The sequence below is a fragment of the Aulostomus chinensis genome, chromosome 22, assembly GCF_037954235.1.
Source record: "Aulostomus chinensis isolate RoL2024-O1b breed Wild chromosome 22, RoL_Achi_v1.0, whole genome shotgun sequence".
Classification (NCBI taxonomy): domain Eukaryota; kingdom Metazoa; phylum Chordata; class Actinopteri; order Syngnathiformes; family Aulostomidae; genus Aulostomus; species Aulostomus chinensis.
Genome location: NC_141341.1, coordinates 7,811,325 through 7,837,635, shown reverse-complemented (window position 1 = coordinate 7,837,635; position 26,311 = coordinate 7,811,325). Strand labels below are relative to the sequence as shown.

Sequence of the window (26,311 nt, the reverse complement as noted above, 5' to 3'; positions counted from 1 at the left end):
TTTGCTTTACTTTGACTATATCCCATCACTGCCATCATAATACATAAAACTCAAACCAGCGACCCATTCCATAGTTTTACATATATGTATATATTTATATATATATATTTATATATTTATAGAATTTAAATTCTACACATAGTGACATTGAATAGTTTTACATTTTGGACAGGAGCTTCAAATCGACAAAGGGCGCTCTTTGGATGAGTTGATAAACCATGGTTCTTCATGATTTTAAGGTATTTTTCAACCTGGGCCCACGTATTTGGGTCAAAATGATCATTAAGGACCATATGAATCGTTCAAATACTGAGTGAGAGGGCACTAGAGTCCACACATCCACCAAGACAAACTCAGCCGACCCCAATGTGGAAACAAAAACAGACATTTTCCTAAATTTAACAAACCTGCCTAAAAATTTCATGGGATCTTCCTTGGCTACACCCCTCCATCAAGTTTGGTGTCATAGTTTTTGCATAATCAAGCGAACAGTCAGACAAAAGAGACAGACAACAAACATCACCTCCTTGGCTATACCACACGACGGCTGCAGTCTAATGATACTGGGAAGTTTAACATGTCAAAGTCAATCTACTAAAAGTGCATTATTGTCACTGACAGGCTCACGCTATCATTCTCACTCTCCCATCTCGCGCATTTACTCTTTTTTTTGGGGGGGGGGAGCAAAAACCACCTCAAGTGAGTGTAAAAACTTTTGAGTGTTTCCTTTTTCTAAGGTGAGACTTGAAAATGTGCTTGGATGAATGAGCCTGTCAGTGGCAAAAAGGAGATCTTTTAGTGGACTGACTTTAGTTGCACGTATGCTTGTTTTAGCTGATTTGCCGTGGTACCGCCACTCAATATCTGACAATCTTTAGCAATCGTTTTGACCCAAGAACAAGTACAGAGGGCCCTGCTTGAAAAGTACTTGAATTTACCACTGAAATACTGTTTTCTCAGAGATGCTGAGAACCACAGAGGGGAAAGTCTTCACTTTATTGCGTACATTTCCCCCATTCAAACATACCCAACACGGACAGACATGTCATATTGGTCATGTATGAGGAATTTTCTTGCTCCCTTCCAATTAGCAAATGGCCCTTTTCCAGCCGTATCTTGTACCTCTGCGACAATTGCACGATCACAAGCATCCTCCTCCGCAATTCAGGAATATATGTAAAATTAAATTTACCTGGGTCCAAGGTAAAAACAGTCACCACTAACTTACTTTCAGGACACATACTCAAGTTTCACCAATTTCACCCCACTTTGATTAAGAACAATCACTGCAAGCAACAAATCTATGTCATCATACGACAATGAAAACATTAGTTCTTGCTTTAGACAAAAACAGCTGGCATACATGACACCCAAGAGGTCAGACAATACGATACAAACATGCATCACGACCAGTTGAATACAGAGGGTTAAGTCGTCTCTGTGAATTAAGGGTATGATCTTTCTTAGCAGAGGAACAGACCGCCTGTTATTAACCATCTCTGAGAGCGGCTATATTTGATTTTTTTTTTTTTTTTAATAGCCTGAATATATCAGCAAAAGAGCACCCGAGTCTGTCATGAAGAACACAACATGAAATTCTACACTGCATATATTGCATTAGTTGTTTTGTTTTTCCTCTTTTCAGAGTGTAAATCTATTCCGTGGTCCCCAATCGAGCTTTATTCATCGCAGGGATGAAAATACAGCGAGAGAAAAAAGTAGAAAAATATGTGACAGACATTTTTGCAAGACAGACTATTTAGTTTGCTCACGCGCGCACACGCGCACGCACACACACACACACACACACACACACACACACACACACACACACACACACACACACACACACACATTCCCAAACATTCTTTCAAACATGAAGAGGACGAATTTGTTCATTAAGTACGTGCAAGAGTTTAAACACCAACGGCAGATTTGAGCCTCAGAATACAAGCGAGATTTCACAACATCGAAGGAAGAGTTTGAAAGTTTGGGAAGTACTCGCCATGACTTTGCCTCTGCAAGTATGATATGTAGATCTATACTGCTCTCTTGTCTGGTGTCAAGAAGGATGTCATGAGCCTAGCTTAGCCTAAACACTGGAGGCAAGAGGAAACTGCTGACCTGGATCTCGATTCAGGACATTTGTGTAAAATCTGACACAAACCCATGCAGAGTAGACGAAGATGTGGTGAAAATCTCTTAAAGAACAGAGAGAAATACAGTAAGATGGCGCACTCTTTCCTGTGTCTAGGACTTATGGGTTTCTTCACTGCCCCGCCCCTTCAGGAGACGAGCCGCAGGCCCTGAGTCTATTCACTGATGGGAAAAGTGAACTTAAGCAAAGATTATGGCCGATTGCCACCGAGGCAAATATTTGACCCAATTTTTCACAAACCAGATATCTTCCAAGCATTCTGTCAACAAATCAGGAGAGAATTAACTTTGTTTGTCTCAGTTACACATCTCTCGGTTGGTGCTGGCGCTGTTTTCCAACCTGATAAACAGAAATTTGATAGGTTTTATGTTTGTAACAAGAATTAAAAGTTAAAACTGAATGTTCACTGAGTTTTGGGGGGACTGGTGGGACATGTGACTGTACCCGATTGCAAAGTAGGGATGTCATTCCATACCGTCAGTGCAGCTTGGGATGTATTATCTTTTGTGATGGTGCAATCATCTAACGTGGGATTGAGTCCCATTGGAGACCTTCACCATTGTAGACAAAAGCCAGATGTTAGCAGGTGTTTGTGGGGGGTTTGCTTCCAGTGCTTGTGTTAAGCTAAGCTACGTTAGCTAAGTGTCTGCTAGCTTTAGAGCCATAACCACCAAAGAAGATAAAGAATGAATCCAACATGGCCAACTATTTCTTTAACATCCCCCCCAATCACACACTTTCTTACACTGACACACACACACACACACACACACACACACACACACACACACACACACACACACACACTTCTTCCAGAGGACATCACACTCCACCTGCGTTTAAACCAGTGGGCAGCAGCTGCAGCATTGCCCATGAACTCATTCTCTGATTGTCAGCACACAAATCGATGAAAACCTTCAGAGACATTAGAATTGAGATGCATAAATAATGATACTCAGTTAGCGTTGCTGGTGGTTGTAGTCTTCGATTAGATCAGCATCTTAAAATGTGCTTTGGGACTGTTTTAAATTGTTTTCTTTTAATTGTTCATTCATATGTTGGTTTGGGGTTTTTTTGGACAAATGCGGTGCAGTGATGGAATGACTGAACATGAGCCCTTGAAATAAACCAGACGTGATTTGCGATTTTCTCTTAGTGCGACAATAACTAATCAAATAACTCTTTATACTGCTTCCTCTTTTGGTCCTTTGGGATTTGTGCTTTATGGGTAACATGATGTCACATCAGAACTTTTAAGGGGCCACGCATCTCGAAGGAATTATACCGTATAGTTTTGAAGTCCAGGCTAAACAAGAGAAAGGCAAAATAATCCACTGAAACCACGAGGTGATAGTTATACATTTAAGGCTAGTGTAGCTGGAGTTGAGTCCAAAAATATCATAAAATCATTTTGCATTTACAATAATTTGCTGCAGCGATGCTAAAATCTAATGCTAACTGTAAACGTAATTTAAGCATCTCACCGCACAGGCTACTGCATGAGCTAAACTAGCCTTACAATGAGTTTAGTACATTCTGCTGTTGGATTCATATAAATCCCCAATTATTAAAAAAAAATGGTGGCTGTACTGATCTGCATGAAATAATTTCTCTCTCCTCAAAGACAGATAGACAGACACACACACACACACAAGCAATCCCACACACACTTACATTTAGCATTTCTCTGTGTGTGAACACCACCATGCTGCCACAGCTGTATGGTTTAACAACAGGGAGGGAGACACATTGGTTGGACATTTAACACCAAACACTCAGGAACTGGATCGAACTATTCCCATTTACAACAAAGAATCCTGTGAAATGCATCATCGCCTGTCTGGGTTCTAAAGCAGTGAGTGGAGGAACAGACTGGATTCATGTGGCAATGACCGAATTCAGCCAGCCTCACTGGAATGTTTTAATATTTTTTGGTAAACAGCAGCAACTTTCTGGCTTTAATAGGCAGTGGTAATGGCCGCCTTTCGAAAAAGAATATTCCATCCTGAAAATCATTCTTTTCAAAGGAACTGAACTGTTACAACAGCTAATGAAAAGCCAGTCAGCGAGGCCAAGGGCAGACGAGAAGAAAAAACACTGCAGTCGCGTCTGAACAACATACAAAGTTCCTCCCACAAAGGGCTTTTTTTTTCCAGTCTCTTCACTGGACCACTCTGTCTTTACACTGTGTCTTTTACCAAGCTAACTCTATTCAGATGCAGTTGTGTTATCATGGCGCAGATATTGTGTGCTCTTCTCTCTTAGCGACCCATATTTCAAAGGATTCTGGGCTTAGAATGGGGATAGAAGTCTTGTCTTGGTGTGAGACCGGCAGCGCTGAAGCTCTCAGGGATTTTTCGGGCTCTAGTTATCATGCACACACTCCGGCTTTACTCTGCTGCCCCCTGCTGGCGCTATGCATTACTGCAGCACTTGGCCTCGTGTTTCAGGCAACTTTGTTGCAAGGAAACTACCTGCAGCAAGCGCGCCAGCAGCAAACAAGATGGGTACCGCCTTGGTGATGCCAACAAATGACTGGAAGATGCTGATGCCCAGAACGGCCGCCAGCTTACAGAGGGCGTTCAGGAAGCCGAAGGCTGTTGTCCTGAACATAGAGAGAGAGAGAGAGAGAGAGAGAGAGAGAGAGAGAGAGAGAGAGAGAGAGAGAGAGAGAGAGAGACACACACACACACACACACACACACACACACACAAGCATGTTTTAACAGCTGACACCAAGAGGACTTAAAGCAGATATGATTTCTCCACTGGTCCATTTTTTTTCTTTTACTGCAGGTCTTAAGCATACTTGCTTTCCAAAGACTGGTTAAATAGGAAATAAAGTAAAATACTGTGTTATTAATAATGTGTTACATGAGTAAAACGAGTAAATTAAGCAATGCTGTTTGTAGAATGGTTTTGAATATGTAACCATGGCTGATGAGTTGCTATTATTTGATTGCACTGTCACTAATTCTTGTTCATTGTTTCCAGCATGTACAAGTCAGCCCACATGATGGGACTAATGATGATGTTCATTCGTCAGTGTTTTTACTGTGGTGATTTTTTTTATCTGGATGGTCTTGAGCAGTTTCATTTGCTATGGTGAGACGTCCTGCTGAAAAGTGAAATCCTGGGTAAACTCACTAATCCTGCTTCCTGTCACAGGCCCCCGTAGTACAACATCCAGCTCACGCCACCAGAAAAATAACCTTGAATAAGCCTTTTCCTTCTCGTGTTACCTTTTATCTGAGGGGTAGAGCTCTACTGTTATCACATCCAGGGCATTCCAGGAAGCGATGCTGATACCCCCGAACAGACACAAGAGGGCGATCATCCCTGACTCACTGTTGCCGAACATCAGGAAGAAACAGCTGACACAGGATATGACACTGGATCCCGCTGTTTGTAGGCACACAATCCAAATCAATCAAACAGCTTCAGCAGTCATGAGTGAACAGTCTGCAGTTTTTAGATTTACCTACCCAGCATCCTTAAACGCCCAATTTTGTCCATTAATAGAGCTGAAACTATGTTGCCAGGCAACACTGCCAATGTGCCCAGGAGGTTTACAAAGTATATCATGTAGGCATTGTTGAAGTCGTCACTGAAGTCCAGCATGCAGCCCTCCTTGTTGTGGAGAAACGTGCTGTTCACTAGTTTACAGTCGATGAATCTGTATTTGAACAAATCTGATGAGAGAAGCAGAGAGAAGACAACGGAATTGAGTCAAATTAATTAAAATTGAATCAATTTAATGATATCACATCAATAATATAGTATACTGCCTGAAACCACACAAAACACACACACACACACACACACACACACACACACACACACACAAGACAATTAGGATCATTCTTTTTCACACTGCTTTGGATGGAGGTTAAAGATTATTTTATTATGACTGACAAAAGCTTCTTGAAATTATATCCAGGGTCGGAGCATGATGAAGTCTGGCTGGGTTCAGGAAAAAAAACAGCTTGTTAAAGTTCCAAAAACATAAAGGTTTGGCTTAAAGTTGTGGAAGACGGCGATCGCCGAGGTAAACTGATCTTAAGGCGGACTTGAACACCCGCCTCCCACTGCGATGTTCGGTGCCCACATCCGGGACCCGAACTTGACCCCTGATGCTGACTATTTCATGATTTAACAACTGCAACCACCTGTTGCTTGACCTTGTTGATTTTGTTGGTACGCCAGGAAAAATGATCCTATTTGGTTGAAATGGTTTTCCCCCACATGATCTAATGATCGTTTCACTCAAAGGTCGAGTGCGTGATTTTAATCCTGCTGGAGCCTGATGGATGTTTGTTGGTGTTTGACTCATCTAACCACTCTGACGACGATTCTAATGACATCATTCGACATCTGTCTTAGTATTAAAGTTGTGCTCCTGCCCACCACCTGAATGAGAATCATTTTTGAAATACTATAAACACAGTCCTTGGTGTGGACGTCGCTCGAGGGTACATTACTTATCACATCAGCTCTCTGTGAACGAAACATTTAGAAAGTTCAAACATTAACTCTAAAGAGGTTGCCGTACTTTCCATTGCGGTGATATGACAGATGTTCATTTTCCTTTTTGGTTTGACTGACTTCCATTTACCCCTGAAACCAAACCTATGAACCTGCATACATGATCATATTTCCCAAAATAGGAAAAGAAGGGGTTAAATGGTCTTTAAGCCCCCCCCCCCCCCCCCCAAAAGTTTTTAAAGAAAGTCCTGAAAGTCCTGTTAGGCAGATATTAAATATAAAATCACCATAATGTTAAATGACATAAAATCAACATAAGTCCATATAGAATAGTAAAAAAGCTGCAAAAGGTCATGGGGTCAGACTGCACCCCCTCAAGCAACTCTAACAATAATATTATCTGACGCTGGAGCTGACACTGCTTCAATAACCAGTAACAGTTGAACTGAATCAGGCATGAAAGTGCTGAACGGGCATAAAAATTGTAAATGCACAAATGACATAAACATGAAAGAATGTAGTTGTTGGCTGCAGGGATGAGAAGAGACTGCCAATGTAAAGGCTGCTGAGACGCTTAAAGTGGAAGTCAAGCGTGTGGTGTTAACTCAACGCCCGATAGCTCACTGTGAGAGTGGAGCTTCTCCAGGTTTCTCAGATGTGGATCAGCGGTCAGAAATCGAAACCAGACACAGCGCAGTTATTGTAGCAAAATCTGCCAAGCACCCAAAACCCACCGTGAATAGATTTTATACAACAAATAAGAGTTCAAAATGATGAAATGTTGTTTGAAGAAAAACAACCAAAACACCAGTTCATCTCCAGTCAGCGACATCTCTGGCTCTGATTAGCACGCAAACCCACCCTTGAATCTGTTCTCTTCATCACACAACTCACTGTCACATGTAATGCTGCCATCAAGACGCCAGGGTGCATCTGTTTACGTTGCTACGGTAACAGCTCAGCCAACAGTGTAACCCAGGGTTACTACCAACACATGTTTCTATGGTTGCAACCTCACTGAAATTCCTACTCTGCCTGCTAAAAGAAAAAAGTCTCAATGAGGGCTGTGGTAAACTGCGAACGCTTTGAGTGGCTGATATGTTGTAGTGTCAAATATGCAAATGTGCAGGTTTGTTCTTTTCTGCGGTCTGTTTTAATCTGAGTGTTTCTGGAGATTTTATGGATTCGATGAGTGAAGTCATATAACACACGAGGGTGTGTTTTACCTCACATCTCCGCCGGGACCCCGAGCGCCTGCTCTAGGAAATCACCGACGCTCACAGCAGCCCTCTGAATAGATCAAGTCCCTGTTCATACTCATAACAACTTAAACAGCAACTGCAAACTTGTTACAGCACATTTCATGATTCGAACGTATCTCAGCGTGTGCGCCGCCATATTGCTGTGGCATCAAGTGTGTTTATCTGGGCAAAGTCAGGCTAGGTGGATCTTTCCATCTTGGAATTCTGGTTTGATCGTACTTTTTCACATCAGATGACTTCTTTTTTTTTGTGAGTGCAAAAGCGTAAATTATGCCCTGTTTTCTAGAGATTACGGTGTTTTTTTTCTTCTAAAATGAATATATGCCACATAAGATCTTCCTTGCTCTGCCGTTTTGTAATTAAGATATCCTAAAATCAAAAGTCTGATCCCCACAAGAAAACAAACCGAATGCTAGTAATGTTGCGTTTTTCATTTGAGCACGAGTAGGTGTGTTGTGATGCTGATTTGAACACAATGTTAAAGTCGAGTTGGTTAAGAATGAGATTTATCAATAATCACAGACAAAAATTAGCTGTAGACTTGTCCAGAACTCCACCATGATGTATCAGGACACGTTTTCGACAGCTTTCATTGAACTGCCATACATCTTAATCGCATTTTGTGAAATTTTTCCGTCCGGCTGCACAGGAACTGCGGTAGGAAATCAGCCGAGAGCTTTCATGGTGGAAAACGTTTGCTTTTGTTGAAGTGAGAATTTCTTCTTCATGGTCTCTGATGTCATAAACAAATACACAGCACGACACAGTTCTCCTGATGTTTACCTGTGTTGTAAAACAAACTCGCAATAAAGGTGCAGTTTCTGAAGATGGTGTGTGTGGAGGTGATGTCCTCAAAGTAGCACTCCTCAAACACAGAGTCTTCGAACACCATCGACTTCATCTTTAGGTTGAGGAATCTGGTGAGCAGGTTGCGTATTAACTCTTGATTCAGCGGTGTTTAAATGGAAATCAACAATTCAACATTCCCAGCGTCACTTACTTATCATTGAAATAGTGTCCTTGGCGATGCACTTGGTTTTCCAGGGTGAAGTTGAAAGTGAGGTGCTCCACTCGCTCCTTGGTGAAGGTCCTTGTTCGTGATTCATATTCCTGCTTCTGGATGTACTTGATCATGTCCGGGAACCACACCGTCAGACCGTAGTAGCTGCAAAGTCACCAGAGTCGGGACCCTCGAAAACTAGCCATGATTCACCACACAATTGAGACTTCAGTGGTTCTTTACCTGAATGACATGGTAAACCAAACGGCCATGAGCATGAACGTCGTCCGTTTGTATTCTGGGCTGAAGCAGGCGAGAATGTTATTCCGAATCTGAAACACGTGAACAAGAAAGCCCAAGTTTTGTGAAGGAATTCTGGAAACTAAACAGGTAATTTATGTCAAATCAAAAGACAGGATTCTGGCACACACTGCAATTTGTTTTCAAATAAAGAACAGGTGAACTCACACTAACTGGAAGAAAGACTCACAAATGAGAAGAAATGCTGCCCACTCAGTGTAGCTCTCTTTATGTACACTGACTCCCCACTGTTGTAACAGGGTGGTTGCTTTATGCATTTCACTATTGTTTTTTTTCCACAGGACAACTTGCTGTCTGTTTTCTGAGTGGATTTTGGATTTGATCCACCACTGCGAGCTTGACCTGGCGTAACTCTTCAATTGTATTAGACTAGTGGTCCCGGGCTAAACGCATTTTCAAAAAGGCTTTTTTGTATTTCAGACTTATCGGCAAAGATTTCCAGCTGTAAGGTCAAACATTGTCGCAGATCTTGAGTTGGAAAAGGCTGGTGACCACTGATCAAGAATGAACTTTATGGAGGACAGCCAGGGACGTTTTACCTGAAACATGAGGTGGCACATGGTGGTTCCAAACCACTCATAGACTGTCCTTGAAACTAAAAACAGCAGCGCTTCAACGACAGAGGTGACTTTCAGCGGTAGGAAGCAGGTGGTAAAGATTCAGAGGAAGATGGAGGCATCTACGCGTAGCAGAATGGATGCCGGTTGCCAATTAAAAACAGGCACAAAACTTTTTTTTTATTTTTTTTGCATAACTGCAAATAATCCCATTGTTCAAACCCCGAAGAGCGATTTTGTATCAACGTTTTCCCAAATTAGATCGACAACGAGTTATATTTTTGACTGTGACTTCTCCTCTCAGCTGTACTCACCTGTCGGGAGAGGCTCATAATCTTCAGTCTGTAGCGCTGCCAGACTGGAGTGTCGGTGCCAGTGTCCACCAATTCATCCATCTGCTTCACAGTCTTGATTGTGGTGACCTTGGATGGGAAAAAAAAAAAAAAAAAAACGCCAGTCATTCAGGAGCGTGAGCATGACTTCATCCAAATCTGAATTCGATTTAAATAAATAGCATTGATTTGATTGAGTTTTCTGACATTTAACAGCTGCATTTCTGAAGAGACTCGAGGTCAAGAGGATGCGGTCTTGGATGTCTGTCGATTTACGCAAAAAACTCTTTGCTCATCCACTTAATTCATATTCATTTATTGGCAAGCTTTCTCTGCCCTCTGAGCAAGGCAGAGAAAGCTAGCAGACACACTGCTAGATAACATTCAGCACACTCTTTTGGGGTTTAAAGAACAATATTTATATTTCTCAAGTTCACATTCTCCTGATAAGCAGCGGAGTTGAACACTCAAAGATAAGGCGGTGAAGGACGAAGCCTCAAGATGCAAATGTTTGTATTAATGTAGACGAAACCAACAGCCTTGTCTGTTTCCATGACTGGTTTAACTCAAATGCATTAAATTATTGTTATTATTGTTATTATTTAGTTGTACAACATATATGTTGTAAAATCAGCAGCCAGTGACTCACCATATCTGTAGCTACACCTGAAATGATAGCGTCGCGGTTTGTGGATAAATTGTGGGCTTCTAGTTTGATTCACATGTCTTGTTGCATAATGTGATCTAGTACTTTGAGGGTGTTTAAGAAATAATCTCTATCCAGATTAAAAAGCCTGAAATTATGAGTATACAATGAGTGTGTACACGCTGGTGTAGTAGAATAAAAAGATGCAGAGTTTTCACGGCACAGCAGCTGTTAGCATAACCCCTGTTCGCTTTGGTCTATTTTGGCACACTAAAATTAGAAAATGGTCGATGGAAATAATGAAAAAAAAATCTACTAAAATTCCTCATTAAGGTTTTCGAAAGGTTTTTTTTTTTACTTTTGGGGGTTTTTTTTTTTTTTTGGTTGCCTTTTTTGAAAAAAAGATGAAGGTGCGTTACGGTGGATGGAAACGTGTGACGTTACCAACATTGAAGCACATGCAGGGATGTTACTCTGAGCTGAGGGGGATCTGACACTTGAATATGTGAGGCAGGAGTGACTGATGAGCATGAAACTTCGGATCGGCTGAAAGTAACACGCTAATATCCAATTAGCTCTGACACTCGACCTCTGCTAATAAAAAAAAAAATGTTTCAATAAGAGCTTTGAATACACCAGAGGAGAAAGACTTGTCCCAGTGGACCGACTCCTAATATCTGCACAACAGTCACGGATGGAAAACATGAATAAATCTGCATTTTCCAGATGAAATTAGGTAAAAATGTGCTTAACTCTAGAACGGAGTCCCAGCTAATCACAATAAGGTCAGTGATGCCTGTGATTTGTTGTCCACCTTGAATTAATCATGGAAATAATGAGGGTTTGGGTTGTCTGTTCCTTCCTGAAAATGTTGAGAGAGGACCACGATGTTGAATCAGGACCGGCTGGCCCGTGAGACGTAATCATGAAGCGAAAGTGTCTGCGTTCGTGTCTGTTTGCTCACATGTAAACACTGAAAAGAGTTTCTGAACATTTTCATCCTGGGGTGAGTTTCCTAAAGGGTCTGTTTCCTGTCACTGAAAAAAATATTTGGGGGGAAAAGAAAAAAAATGGAATAAATCACTTTGATTCTTCTGCAGCTTTCAAAAACAAAGTGTGCCAAACGCTGCGGCCCCACAGCTGCCTAATGGTTTCATTAGTAGGTTTTGTGGGTCTGCTGAGTTAATCATCGCGGTGGTTGTTTTCCTCAGATGCACTCACAGAAAACACTCTCTCTGGGTATCCTTTAGCTCGCATGTTCGTGTCATGAACTTGCTTCAGAATCATCCAGCCCTCATCGTGTTTTCCGTTCTGTTCGGGGAGGGAAGAAAAATAAAGGTCGCAAAGTCAGGTTCTGCACATTCATCCCTCTATCCTTTTAGTGTGAATTCTCAGGAAGCACGTCTGCTAACCTCCAAGTAGTAACGAGGGCTTTCTGGCATGGCGTTGAGGGCGGCGATGGCTGCAACGGAGGGAAATGCACACACTAACACAAACACACGCCAGCTATGGAACTGATACGCTGAGCCCATCTGGAAACTCCATCCTAAGAGCATAAACACACACACACACACACACACACACACACGCACGCACGCACACACAAAATAAAAAACAACAGGAAGAAATGAGCTCATGTCTTACGTTCCACAACAATCCTAACTCGTACCAGGTCACCAAAGACAGTCACCACCTGTAACAAAGTAGTGTTGTGAGTGTGTTTAATTTGTTGTGATGGTCTGAACCATGCTCTTTTTCCTCCTCTGTCCATGGGGAGATCTGAAATTTGCATTTTTTTCACTGACCTGCTCACCAAAGCTTCCTTCTTTACTGCTGATATCTCATTTCACTCTGAGTTAACATTAAATTTAGTGTGCAATGATAACCACTTTTATTCAAGACAAGGCAACTATACTCACCATAATGGGGGATTATAGCCCACGCCATAGCAGAGGCGTAGATCCCCCCAATCATCCAGAACATGCAGAGCCAACTGAGGTGTTCACCACGCTTCTCTTGGGCCAGAAATTCAGAGTAGTAGGAAAACACAATGGGAATTGAACCTCCAATCCTGCAAAGATCAGAAATCAACTGAGTGTAACTGTCCAAGCGTTTGAAAGCATTTAATAGAAGCAAGACACGGTTGCTTGTCCACAAATGGCGAGGGAAGGCTTTAAGTTCACATGGTGATGTCACAGAGGATTTGAGCGAAAATGACTCTCTATAGGTCAACCTTTAGGAAGGTTTAAGAGGGACGTGAATTTTATTTTGTACCCTGCAAAATCAAATACTGGAGGCCTAACAGTGCACTGACTTTTCCTACCTTGATACTTCGATATGAGAGACACAATGTCACAGCATGAGGTAGCAAATTACTTCAAAATCCCGTTTGGAAACTGTTGCCTGTAACGTGGTATTGTGTTACAGTAACACAACCAACAGAAGGCTACTAAGTTGCCAAGATCAAAGTGAAAATTATTTTTGTAATCACCCGACACCGGAGAGGAGCCGGCAGAAGAGAAAGGTGCTGTAGCCCTGGACGAAAGAGGAGAAGAAGGAGAAGATACTGTTGATGGAGAGAGAGATGAGAAGAGACTGTCGACGTCCTATCCGGTCAGCCAGAGCTCCCCAGAGGAAAGCTCCCACCATCATCCCGAAATATACAATCAGACCTGAGAAAGGAGCAAACAAAACTACGGTCAGTCAACTGTCAGTCTGAAAACACCAATCAGGGTTGTTACGTCAGTCACGTGGGAGGGACCGATGTTCACCGGCTGTACACATGGATGAAGCTGTCATGCAGTGCAGCTGCTTGTCTTTTGTTGTTGTTGTTGTTATTGTTTTTGAACAGCAGAGGCCTTCAATAACACAGGAGAATAATCCTCGGCGGGATTAGCCAGTGCCAAAAATGCGAGGTAAGACACTAATTAAGACAAATGTGGCAGCAACCATCCGGGGTGCATCTGGAGAAGATCATTTAGTTTTGCTAGCTCTAACATTCACTGAATATATCCTTTAGAGAGGTATGAATCGAATAAACAATATATTGGTTTGCGCTGTGCGAGAGCATTATTGTCCCTGGATTTGTTTGCGATGTGACGCCTGCACTCAAACTGGCACTTTTCCCTCAATCTTTGTTCATTTACTCCTCTGCACAAAATTGTACAATGAACATGGCTCTCAATACGTTGTAGTGGCTGTGCTTCATTCTTTTTGATATTTCTGAATTATGACGCTGGAACATCTTTTGCTGACATTGTTAAAAAAGGCAACATCAACATGCAAAAGCTTGATGGGTGCAGCAACGCTAATCAGGGGACTGGGACTTGGTTGACAAGAAGAAACACATAGAATGAAGCCAGCAGATTTTGAAAATGTGTGAGAGAGCATGACTGGAACCTTGAAAACAGGAAAAGTCTTACCTAGCATGCTTTTGTTAGGTTCTGACAGGCACATATCCTTCTCAGCGCTGGGTAGGACGAACCCAACCACGAAGATCTCCACGCCGTCTGCCATAAGAGCCAGCCCCAGCACAAAGTACAGGGTCCACTGGAACTTCCCGTGACCACATTCTTGCAAAATGGTTTCATACTGTTGAGCCAGCTCCTCCTGGTCCTTCCTCCTCTCTGCTTCGGACACACCGATGTCTCTGAACTGCTGAGCGCCGGCCGTCACAGAGCCAGGACCTCCAGCCAAGCTGCCCTTTCCTGAGTCAGCTCTGGGAATTCCTTGGTACTCGCCTTCATAGATCTCGTCATCTTCATCGTGTCCCTCTGTGGAGTCGCTGTGGCCGCCCTCATCATCATTGGCCGCCTGGCTATCTTCACGGTAGTAGCCTCCATCCTGGCTTCCTTGCGTGGGGTAGTCATCATCGTCGTCTTCTTCAAATTTGCTGTAGGAGCGCTTGCTGTACTCATCGGTCATTCGATCCACCGTGCGGCCGACCTTCTTGGAGGCTTGCCGCTTGACTTCTTTGGCTATGTCTTTGGCACCTTTCATGAAGGCAGTCCGGTTTTGATAGCTGTCCTCCATTTTTTAAAGATATTCAGAGGATGCAAAGCAAAGAGGCAACCTGAACGTGCCTAGGATTCAGTTCAGGAAACACCTCACAGATTTGGTGACTCCAGGTTCAGCACGCTGAGAACAGGCTTATCTGGTCTCTGGGAAGAGAAGTGACATTAAATGAGCTCATCTTGTACTCTCTTTCATGATCATTCAGGCAGGTTGGGGTAACGTTAATGAAAAAGGATCAAGGGGATGCAGCTTCAAACACATCTGTTGCTTTCTTTGAACTTCTTCTTTCATTTAGCGAAACCAAACGACCCCACCAGCCTGGGATGATGTGTTTCAGCACTACACCTGTTGCCTTTCTACATCTGCCCAGCATGTGAGCTCTGCTGAGTCACAGACAGACCCGAACAATAATAGCAAGGTGGGGCGTGGAGCCTTGAACGGCGAAAGTGTTTTAAAATGGGTGTTTCCTAGTGTGGAAATGCCCTGAAAGCGTCTGTTTGTGGTCAAGTATGTGACCATGACTCACGTGGAAGGTGACGCTAAAGGATCAGACACGAGTGGAATAAAGGAACGTCACTGTGTGGTCCATGACGGGTGGTCATCGCCTCGCTTGTCAATAAGACGGTAAACACTTCCTTGAGAAAACCCTGAACTAAATCATTGCTTCTAACAATAAAATATTAACGATACTGAAGAAAAAGAATGGAGTACCCCTCACGGATCAATCCAATAAAGCCATAAAAACTGCCCAACTGCTGACTCACAGGAGCTGCGTGCTAAAACAAATGAAGCTTGAAATTGAAATCCATATCCGATCTAACTTTCTGCAGCAGTACCACGTCTCCTTTTTCACAAACAACTATAAAGCATCGGCTCATGTTGTTTCTCAGTACCTTGTTGTATTTGAGTCTGTTTGGTGGGGTCCCTAAGCTCACAAGGGAGTGAAAGCATGAGCTTTAAAGGGAAAACGAGCTGCAAATCTAAAATGCTACCCCTTCACATTTATGTTTATGCTTTCTCTCGTGAATTTGTATCATATTCGAAGCATGTTATTGCATTTTCCCTCGTATGTGCTTGGTCTGAAGGGTCCTCCGTAATTTTGCATTACGAGACACTGTGTGCCTTGGGCCGTGGGCAATAAAACAACATGTCACTTTGAATTTGCGGCACAGAATACTCTCTGAAACAACTGACAGAGAATGAGAAACATCTCTGCAACACTCATTTTGACGCCATTTACAAAGGCCACATCTGACAGGTAATAAAAGGTCCAAGGGAGCTTCAAATGTCTGGCAGGTGTGTGGTACAGAGAGGGCTGGAGACAATATTTTACAAATAAAGATGTGAGGAGGCCGTATCAGCACAAAATCATGAGCAGCAATTAAAAAAAAACAAAAAAATCACAGTTGGCCTACAACGGAGCAACTGAAGACTATTTCCTACAAGAGGAAACCTGTTGGAGTTGACGTAATAAGGTTAAGATGGCTTTGATCGTGAAATAAATTCAGCAAAACAGTGACAGCGTACAAACAGAGGATAAACCAAACAGAACTCAAAAAACTCCAAAGAGGAAACCATTTGTTCCCCGCACGCCACCACGGAGTTGTCATCGCCATTTTGCGTACACAGATTTCACAATGTGGTTGACGCCTTTAATTCTGCGTCTGGATCAGGAATCACCAAGACCCGGCCAGCAGTTCTTCAGAAAGTGGAAAAAAAAATCAAGTAATAAATAGTGAGGAAAGATGACATTTTCAGAATATTGACAGACATGTGTGGTACATGATGAGTGGAGGAACTAAACTGAATGTAGAGTTTGACCGAGCATGTTTTCTTCAGATTGTAATCAGATAATGGTAGCAGTATTCGTTCTATCATCAACTACTAGCAGAGTGCTCGCTGTCTGAAGGGTTGTGAGCTGTGTGACATTTCTATATCTGGCTTTTATCTCTGACTTTGATCTCAATCATCATGGCTGTCATCTCAGACCCCAGACCCCTTTTAGACCCCAGACTTCAAACTCAGCAATGCAGACACCGTTTAACATTTAGCAGATGAGTAGCTGTTGATTTAATCAATCGTCAGCATTACAGCTGGATAAATTCCACATAAGGTCCTGAGTCTGTTAGCAAAGCTAAATGGTAACAAGGGCTCACGTGTAATATCAGCAGTCAGAGCAAACTGACTGTATATGGGGGTTTGGGTTGTAAGATGTGTTAGCAGGGATGCCACCTGCCATCAGAACACACACAATGCTGTGTGTGTGTGTGTGTGTGTGTGTGTGTGTGTATGTGTGTGTGTGTGTGTGTGTGTGTATCACACAAAAAAACAACTCACAACTTCCTGAAGTGGGAAACTAACTGTGCTGCCTCCAAACCTTTTTTCACACTAGATGTAGAAGTGTTAAATTCAGTTCATTATCTTCCATGACATTCGAGCATTTTGCCTGAAACTGGTTCTAAAAATACAAAGACCTATGCATCATTCTTCAAAACCACAACCGTATAAAGTCATCAATGATACAATTGTCTCTCAGTATAAAGAGGATTTGTTCATTCGCACCTTTTTGTTTAGTCCGACTGTTAATATCAGTTTCTGGAGATGGTTAAACGGCATCTAGAGTCTAAGGTTTTTCAGTTTTTGATCTACAACATACAGGGGCCCTATTCAGCTTGTTTGTTTCTCAATTTCGGCCTGTAGATCCTTCACTGTCAGCATGACAAGCATATTTACTGGCACAGATCGAAGAAACCCCGGCAGGCCTGCTCAGCCAGGCTACACTGGACACTAACACAATAATATCTGGGAGAGGATTGTTTACAGTCCTTCACTCATTATGGACCCTTACAAAAGACGAGCAAACAAAGCTTTGGAAGACAATATCAGCCTATAGGAGCAAGAGTAAACGGACGCTTTTCAAACCCCTGCCGTTTACCCACACAAGTGTTTTGTCTTATTTTGGCCTCCTCTCGCGACAGCGCCAGTGACACTCTTCGACATGTCGCGGCAATGAAAGCACGGGTGTAAATTAAATGAATCCTGGTCGGGTTCCATTTAGCTGCTTCCACTGACTCAATTTATAGAGCACGACGTTCACACTCACACACCCGTGGAGCAGGCCGCCATTGTAGGCGCCAACCGACTCATCAGGAGCAATTAGGCATTCGAGCGCAGTCTCCAGGGGAAGCTGGAGTCAAACCTGCAACTCCTCCATTACTAGACAGCCATTATGCCGCCTCTTATTGCGGTGCTATGACAACGTGTGAGAAAGGCCAGTTTTATCTTATCTGATAAAGTAACGTTAAGTTTAGTGACCTCAGTTAATTCACTTCAAACTCAATGCATTCAACATTGTCGATGTAAAGTCTTGCCAGGGATATCTGTCTAATTTCTTGTGTAAAATAATCAAATTTCATTTCTCAGAAGACTTCAGTGGCTGAGAATCCCCCTGCTGATAAATCTGGCTCACATAGCAGCTAAAGTTCACATCAAAAACTGCTTGGTAAATTCCTATGATTGAGTCTGTGCTCATACTGTAATCATGAAGGAGTGACAGACATATTTTGGAGCAACAGTTGGGATTAATAGCACAAAAATCAACAATCAAATAAAAAAAAAAAGGATTATTATCAGCACCATCAAGCGGCAAATTTTAATTTAAAACATTGTATCATGTTGTTGCATTCAAGTGTCCCAGGACAACAGAAACCATAAAGTCAGCCAGCTGCGGATTGTAAACTGTATCGTGAGCTTTAAAAGTACTTTCTGCAGTAAATGGTTAGGCAAAAAAATACTCCCGTAGTACATTGTCTTTAGGCCACAAACCTTGAGAGCAACATCTGGGCAGCCTACAAACACCAAAAACATTCATTTATGAATCAAAATGTCAGCGGCAATGATACTTGGACTCATAATGTCACCTCGGGATAATCAAATCAAAAAGATCAAACACTTCTCCTATGTCAGCCTGCATGTGATATTTACCCTACATAATGCAAATATATATTGACAATATGAGGAACTGTTTTTGTGGCAGAGCCCTCGCCAGCATGACTTATCAAAGCTATTCAATAATGTGGCAGAATGGAAAAGATCTTTGGGAAAGAACAACTTCAGTCCCCAGATAGATAGATAGATAGATAGATAGATAGATAGATAGATAGATAGATAGATAGATAGATAGATTGATTATGCAACAGGTAAACTACACATGCACTCTATTAATTAGTTTCATCTTCCTTTAATGGCCAGTAAAAGGAAGCGAGCAGTTAAACTCAACTGCTTTACACCACTTCCTCTTTCATTTTGTCTCTGTGGTCCAGTTGAGTGTCTCTAAGGTGCCATGCAGCCCGCAACACACACGCCTGTCAGTGGAAAGACAGGAGGGCCTGAGGATGAGGAGGATGGATATGATGGCTCCCTGCTTGCAATAACCCTTTCATTTTATTTTAGTATTTCTCTCTCTTTCTCTCAGCCCCCCCCCCCCCATTTAAAATCAATCAGCATCAGATAACCATATCCTCACTGAACAGGAGAGAAAGCTCTTACATCACATGCACACTTACTAAGATTAGCATCACCAAGATCTTCAAGTGTGTTGACGAATATTTGTGTTTTGTCTATGAGAAGATTTCTATTTTTCTCATTCCAGCTCACGTTTTTACAAATGTAATAATTCACTTGGGGGTGGGAGGGGGGGGGGGGGCAGACGTTAACAGGCCAATTTTCACAGCCCACAAATGCGGTCGGATTAAAAAATAAATAAATAAACAAAACAAAATCTGTCACAAATACCAGCGGATGCCTCCTTGTCTGCACCCCAACATCTGTGCTCATTCTAAGAAATCTCCCTGCCAGCAGCCTAGTCACGATTTTGTTAAGATTATAGGCCCGTTTCTCTATCTCTGTCACTCACACACACACTCACAAAAAAAAAATCGATTTTAATTGCTGTGTGAAGCAAACGGTTGGAGAACACGCCCATCGTGTCTCCCTCGTGATGTCTTACTGCAAAAAGGAAACCAAAAAAAGAAAAAAAAAAGAAAAGAAAAGAGAGAGACCACCGCTAAAAGACGCCATGATCTTGCAGCGGAGAATAATCCGTTAAAAACCTAAACTCACCTTTGATTCCTGCGCCGTGGCTCCTCTCCAGCCCGGGGATGATGAGCATGAAGAAGAGGATGAAGAAGAAGAGGAGGAGGAGGAGGAGGAGGATGTGTACGAGGCTGTTGCTGTGAACCGAGTGATGATGATGATGATGGTGGTGATGATGCTGCTGCTGCTGCGCGCTGTGGAGAAGAGGAGCCCACGCCATCCATCCATCCACACACACTCATGAGCAGGGGTCCCCTCCCCCCATGCAACCCTGGCGCGCGCACGAGCACATTAACGCCTTAGTATCTGGAGGTTTTTGGCGCAGATTTGCACGTAGACTGCACTAATTGAGAGCCTTGACCTCCGGATTGTGTTTTAGTATATACATATTTATATTTTAAATAACCCACTAATTATGAACTATGTTGAGAAATGCTAAAAAACACATCCCCGCGCGCATGCGTTCACTTACACCCAATTTCCACCCATCTGCTTTTCACAGACAGATGATTGGCTGCACACATGAATATCAAGTCAAACTGCGTGTGCAGACAACACACACGTGCGTGCACACCTGACCCCCGTTACCATGCCAACCACTTGCCATTCTCGGTCACTCAGACTGCATCAAGTGTGCTACAGAAACGTGCAGCTTTCTTGACACTGTCCTGCCATCACCTGTAGGACGCACATGAACGTCTCTGTGGACCCGACATTTTGGACGTTTGCAACTCACTTTCAAAATGAAAGAATCTCCATGGATGTGTAGTAGTGCCACAGAAAAGGTTTATATAAATAAAAGTACATATTCGGCTCAGCTTTTCATATCCGATATCACATTATACACAGTTTAAAAAGAAAAGAAAAGGTGCAACTCAAACCCGTCCGGCTCTTCTCTCTCTGCAGCGTTGCAGTGGATGTTTACTTGAGCGTACTATATGGGAATTTCAGAAAATAGAAATAACAGCTCATTTTCCCATCCAGAGATTTGGGTCAGCAATGGCCGATACCAAGTATCAGATCAGCACATCCCTGATACAAACTAAGAATACCCCGGAAGCCAGGTGTATACAACAGAGGGGAATTGGTAAGAAAATGACTTACACCCTCACTAGATGGGATATGATAATCCTTGTTAAATTAACAGCAGGGGCCTTATTGTCTTCTAATGCTGTAGGGAGAAAAAAAAACAAACAAGGCATCTTGCATTTAAAATAAATAAAGCAACTAATTTCAAGTAAATCCACTGGCAGGTGTCTCCAGTAGAGTATCAGTGCCTCCCTTGCAGCAGTGGTAGTAGAGTACTGAATGAAAAATACAAGTGACATTCTGAAGAGTGCCTCATTTAATGTACGCAATACAAATTTAGTGTTAGTGATTATCTAGCATGGAGGCAGCATTGCTGTGTTCTGTCTACATCGCTGCTTCTTGTACGGTGGCACTGTGACCGTAAGACGCTACTTGGAATTTATCTTCACATTCAAATTTTTAAAACATAAATAAATATTGACCCTACAGCAGCAGGGAGGTTGACATCAGTCTCACAGCTTAAGGATGTTGTCGTCATTTTCTGCTTATATGGTTTGGTTCGGGTCGTGGGGGCATCAGCCTCAGCAAGGAAGCCCAGACTGTCCTCTCCCCAGCCACCAGCTCTTCCAGGGGAATCCCGAGGCGTTCCCAGACCAGCTGAGAGATATAATCCCTCCAGCGTGTCCTAGGTTGGCCCTAAGGCCTCCTCCTGGTCGGACATCCCTGGAAAACCTCCCGCGGGAGACGTCCAGGAGGCTTCCTCACCAGATGCCTGAACCACCTCAACTGACTCATCGTGACATGGAGGAGCAGCGGCTCCACTCTAGAGTCCCTGCTGACTGCCTGAGCTTCTCACCCCGTCTCTAAGGGAGAGCCCAGCCACCCCGCGGAGGAAACTCATTTCAGCCGCTTGTATTCGTGATCTTGTTCTTTCGGTCATTACCCAAAGCTCATGACCATAGGTGAGGGTTGGAACATAGATTGACCGGTAAATCGAGAGCCTCGTCTTTTGGCTAAGCTCCCCGTTCACCACAATGGACTGGTTTAGCACCCGCATCACTGCGGATGCCGCCCCAATACGCCTGTCAATCTCCCACTCAATCCTACACTCACTTGTTAACAAGACCCCGAGATACTCCTCCACCTGAGGCAGGACCTCCCCCCCGACCTGGAGAGGGCAGGTCACTCTTTTCCGGCTGAGGACCATGACCTCAGACTTGGAGGTTCTCATCCCTGCTGCTTCACAGCTGCGAACTGTCCCGCCAAGAGCCGGAGGTCGTGGCTTGATGGCACTAAGAGGACCACGTCATCCACAAAAAGCAGAGACAACATCCTCCACCGCCCAGCTGTGCCTAGAAATTCTGTCCTTAAAAGTTTTGAACAGAAGGGGTGACAAAGGGCAGCTTTGGCAGAGTCCAACCCTCACTCAGAACAAGTCCGACTTACATGAACCAGACTCTCACTCCTCCTGTAGATAGACTGAACGGCCCTTTGTCATCCACCCATCTGCGATTCTTTTACCCGTTTTTACCCAAGTGGATAAATTTGACCCATTTTGGCTTCAAAACAGGTCCTGATTGTGAAGGCATCAATTAAAAGCCATAACTTGTACTAAAGGTTTTATTCGTCAAGGGTCTTTCATCTGTACAGTGACCCCAAAAGTTACAAACCTGTTATTAAAATAATCAGACAGTTACAAACTGGAGCAAATCTAAAGACGTTAAAAAAAAGGGGGGGGGGGGGTGGGGGGCAGCCATTTTTCTGGAGCCTGCGGGGGATTATGGTGGCATTGGTGCCCTCATTGGGACCCGCGGTGGGGCACCAGGTGGCCTTGGAGGCATTACAGGAGCTCTCTGGAAACCAAAGGGGGGAGGGCGAGGAGGACCAGCACCATAGCCAGGTGGAGGCATAGGAGGGGGAGGCCCTCTCATCCCTGGTGGCACGGGGTGACCTGAGGGAGACACAGAGGGGTCATGTTACCTTGAGATTTTCCCAAACAAAATGTTTCTAATTCTGCTTCTGTATTTAAAGGCGCTTACCCATGGGAGGTCCATACGGCGCTCGGGGTGGCATGCCCATGGGCGGGGGTGGGGGCATGCCGGGGGGTGGTGGTGCCCGTGCTTGATTTGATCCTGGAGGTGCAGGAGGTGGCGGCACCATGCCAGGAGGAGCAGGAGGGGGCATGGGCATCTGTGGCATTCCTGCGAGACAGATTACAACTTTTTATAAACTATTTCAGCAAAACTAAACTCAGGACATAAAAACAGTGTGAGACAACGAGGAGGGATAAAATTAAATTAGAAAGATTTCAAGAATTTGTTTTCTTTAATCCAAGTTACAGATTCTTTGCAAAAACAAATGGTGAAACTCTGTTGATTGCCATTTCGACCGATCATTTTTATGATGTTTTTTTCCCCACAAACCTGAGGCAAATTTGCATGATCAGATATTCCCTGACAAATCTGTTCACGTATAAAACATAAGCAGTGAAATCCATGTCAACATGTGCCAGCACGTATTTAACTAAAATGAATGAGTGACTAGGAGGTTTGATACCAACATGTACTGAAACACATCAGGAAACACAAATCAAGAGCAAGTCATTACCTGGATGCATGTTTCCAGGAGGAAAGGGTGGCGGTCCAGGTGGAGGTCCACCGCCTTGTGGGCCCGGCGTCCCTGCGTTGGGAGGCATGGCCATGTTTGCCATCATTGATGGCGGCATGGACCCCGGAGGTGGAACAGGAGGGAACGCACCCGGAGGAGGCATACCTGCACGGAACAGCCGGATTATTTCATGTTCTATGAGCACGACGAGGAGGCCGTCTGACTGCTGAATGACTAAAACATTTCATTCATCAGGGCCACTTTGTAGAATTTCATAAAAGAGGCCACGCAATCGGACGTCGCGCTGACTTCAGGATGAGAACATTCTGAATACTGGGAATGATTAAAATCCGATCAGTTTTCCGTTCTCTTCTTTGTGGCACTCACCACATGACGCAGGCTAACATCAATTATCAGCGGCAGCTACTGAATATGGATGAAGACCGCGAATGTCAAAAGAAACACGCAACACACTTGTAGGTGGGGAACTGAGCTGAGCCCATTAATAGAAATATAAAAACAGAAAGTCGTCGAGCTTCTCGACCGCTTTAATATATGACGTTGAAACAGAAATTTAAAAAGGATTTTTTTTTTTTTTACATTAGCGCAGAGATTGCACAGCCATAAATGCTTAAAAGAAATGTTGCTACCGTGTTTATGTTTCAAACCACGCAGATATGAGGTTGCTTTACATAATTATTCAGTATATTATTAATGGGCTCAACCCACATCTGATGATGAAAGGGCTCTGAAACACGCTGCAACTGGGGTTTAATAATGAACGCGAAGAACATTGCGTATCCGTCAACATGCTCCATGAATAACACCTAAAGCTTACCAGGCATGGGCATCCCAGCTCCCAGTGTGGTCAGGACTGGTGGTGGAGCCGATACTGGTGGGGGGGCATCTGCAAACAGCTGGTGAGGCCTGTCTGCCTGGGAAAGAGGGTTTTGGGCGGCGAGGAGTCGCTCAGCGGCCGAGCCGTGACGTTCTCCTTTGGAATCCTTCTTGAAGGCGTAGGACACTGTGATGGGCCTGTTACACAGGTACTGGCCGTTCATGGCCTCGATGGCGGCATCCGAAGCGTCAAAGCTGGCAAAATTGATGAAAGCGTAACCCTTGGAGTTACCGGTGTCCGGGTCACGCATGATTTTAGGTGTCTGGAGGATCACACCAAATGCGCTGAACGTGTCGTAGAGCAGTTTCTCATCAATCTCCGGGTCGAGGTTACCAATAAAGATGTTCGCACCCACATCCAGGTTTTTATTGTGCGCAGATGCTTTGTTAACTCGGATCGGTTTGCCATAAAGCTTTATCATGTTCATGATTTTGATGGCATAGTCGGCATCTTCTTCACTAAGGAACTCCACAAAGCCATATCCTGAGGAAGAATGACGCACGTTAGGGCTAGTGTCTGTTTTATCTATCACCATAATACTCTGCAGAGGTGCTTGCTCTCTCCTCACTCTTAAGCAGCCGTCACTCACCTTGATGCTGGCCAGTCACCCTGTCTTTAGGCATGTGTGTGTTGACAACAGGACCAGCCTGCAAAAAAAGCTCCCATAGTAACGGCTCTGACACCTTCTCATCCAGGCCGCCAACGTACACAGTGGCATCTGAAAAAACAAAATAATAATAATAATATAAACTTGAAATGGCATCATTACGAGATTCAAAAACACGTACAGCTCTTTGTACACCTTATATTTGTGAGCACAAGTAAAGATCATTTTAATAAACGATGGAACACCGATCATGAGAATAAATTGCTTTGCTCGATGCTATAACACTTCAACGGTAGCCTCAAGAGATCAAATCTGAATATACTTTGGAAATGTAATTTGTGTATTTTTCATACGTCGTACAAATATGTTAAGATGCTCCTAGTTCCTCTTATTAAGTCCGAGGTAACGTTGTGTACAACTTAGCTTAACTAGCCATGGTAATAATATTCATGTACTCTCAGGAGACCAGGCTGCGTTTTCTAACTTTATCCTAAACAACTGTGATATAAATGCACCAGAAACTTGGTGACTTGCTTTGCTTTGCTTTAGCCACAGACCCACTTGTTTTAGCCTGCTACGCTAACAAAGGCTACCGGGTATTAAACTACATCCACAACACAAACACAAATATTCGAGCTGATGAAGTCGATGAAAAATGTGTCTCCACACCGAAGGTCGTAAGCAGCAAACCCGCAGAAAATGGGTTTATTAGATTGAACCGGAGAAAAATGAATGAGTTAGCCCGGAGCCGAGCTAACGATAACTTCACATCCATGTGAGTGGCTCGATAACGACAACCAGTTTACGAACAAGGCGGCTAATTGAGCTCGGTTCAAGACGAGCAGTACACGTTTAATAAATAAGAAAACTTAGGTGAAAGAAAAAAGGTGAAAGAGGCGCAGCAGTGAGAGTTTTACCTTGGTTTCTTTCAGATATTGGTCCCGCTGCCATGTTGGAGGAACAACGACGCAGGATAGCGTTTGAAGGCCGCGCCTCTTCCTGCAGCAGGACCCGGAAGTAGTCAAGTGAAACGAACATATGAAATTAAGTCAGTAATACTGAGTTGAACAACTTATTGTAAGAGTAATACAAAGTAATTTTGAAAGTAACATTAATGAAATCATAAAAGCAAACTATTCCTTGAATTTTTTTTTTTTTTTTTAGCCCCGAATTAAGTCTAACAAGTAGGAAAGCAAGGCCAGACGGTCTTTGGTAATGTGTTACTCCAGATATCTATCGTGTACCACTAGTGACTGACAATTAACCAGACTTACAATTAATGTTACAACAGTAACGATACA

The 26,311-nt window shown here is 43.4% G+C and overlaps 2 protein-coding genes across 3 annotated transcripts; both read right to left on the bottom strand.

Moving 5' to 3' along the window:
* Nucleotides 1–1,779: 1,779 nt before the first annotated feature.
* On the bottom strand, nt 1,780–20,077 carry LOC147240591 (synaptic vesicle glycoprotein 2A-like). Its single transcript, XM_086192582.1, has 13 exons — nt 19,897–20,077; nt 14,184–14,921; nt 13,253–13,433; nt 12,681–12,832; nt 12,174–12,307; nt 11,983–12,072; nt 10,098–10,205; nt 9,149–9,237; nt 8,906–9,070; nt 8,689–8,822; nt 5,644–5,850; nt 5,401–5,560; nt 1,780–4,763 (listed from the first exon to the last, which is right to left on the bottom strand). The coding sequence occupies exons 2-13, from the start codon at nt 14,791–14,793 to the stop codon at nt 4,580–4,582; spliced, it is 2,214 nt and encodes a 737-aa protein (XP_086048708.1). The 5' UTR covers nt 14,794–14,921; nt 19,897–20,077; the 3' UTR covers nt 1,780–4,579.
* Nucleotides 20,078–20,686: 609 nt separating this feature from the next.
* Nucleotides 20,687–26,013, bottom strand: sf3b4 (splicing factor 3b, subunit 4). Of its 2 annotated transcripts, none has more exons than XM_086193006.1 (6): nt 25,680–25,875; nt 24,993–25,121; nt 24,344–24,886; nt 23,506–23,670; nt 22,938–23,099; nt 20,687–22,849 (listed from the first exon to the last, which is right to left on the bottom strand). In XM_086193006.1, exons 1-6 carry the CDS (start codon nt 25,783–25,785, stop codon nt 22,677–22,679), a joined length of 1,278 nt encoding a protein of 425 aa, XP_086049132.1. In that variant the 5' UTR covers nt 25,786–25,875; the 3' UTR covers nt 20,687–22,676. The 2 variants fall into 2 exon arrangements, with proteins under 2 accessions (XP_086049132.1, XP_086049133.1); XM_086193007.1 differs by lacking the exon at nt 25,680–25,875 and adding an exon at nt 25,928–26,013 and having other exon boundaries at nt 20,690–22,849.
* Nucleotides 26,014–26,311: the final 298 nt, after the last annotated feature.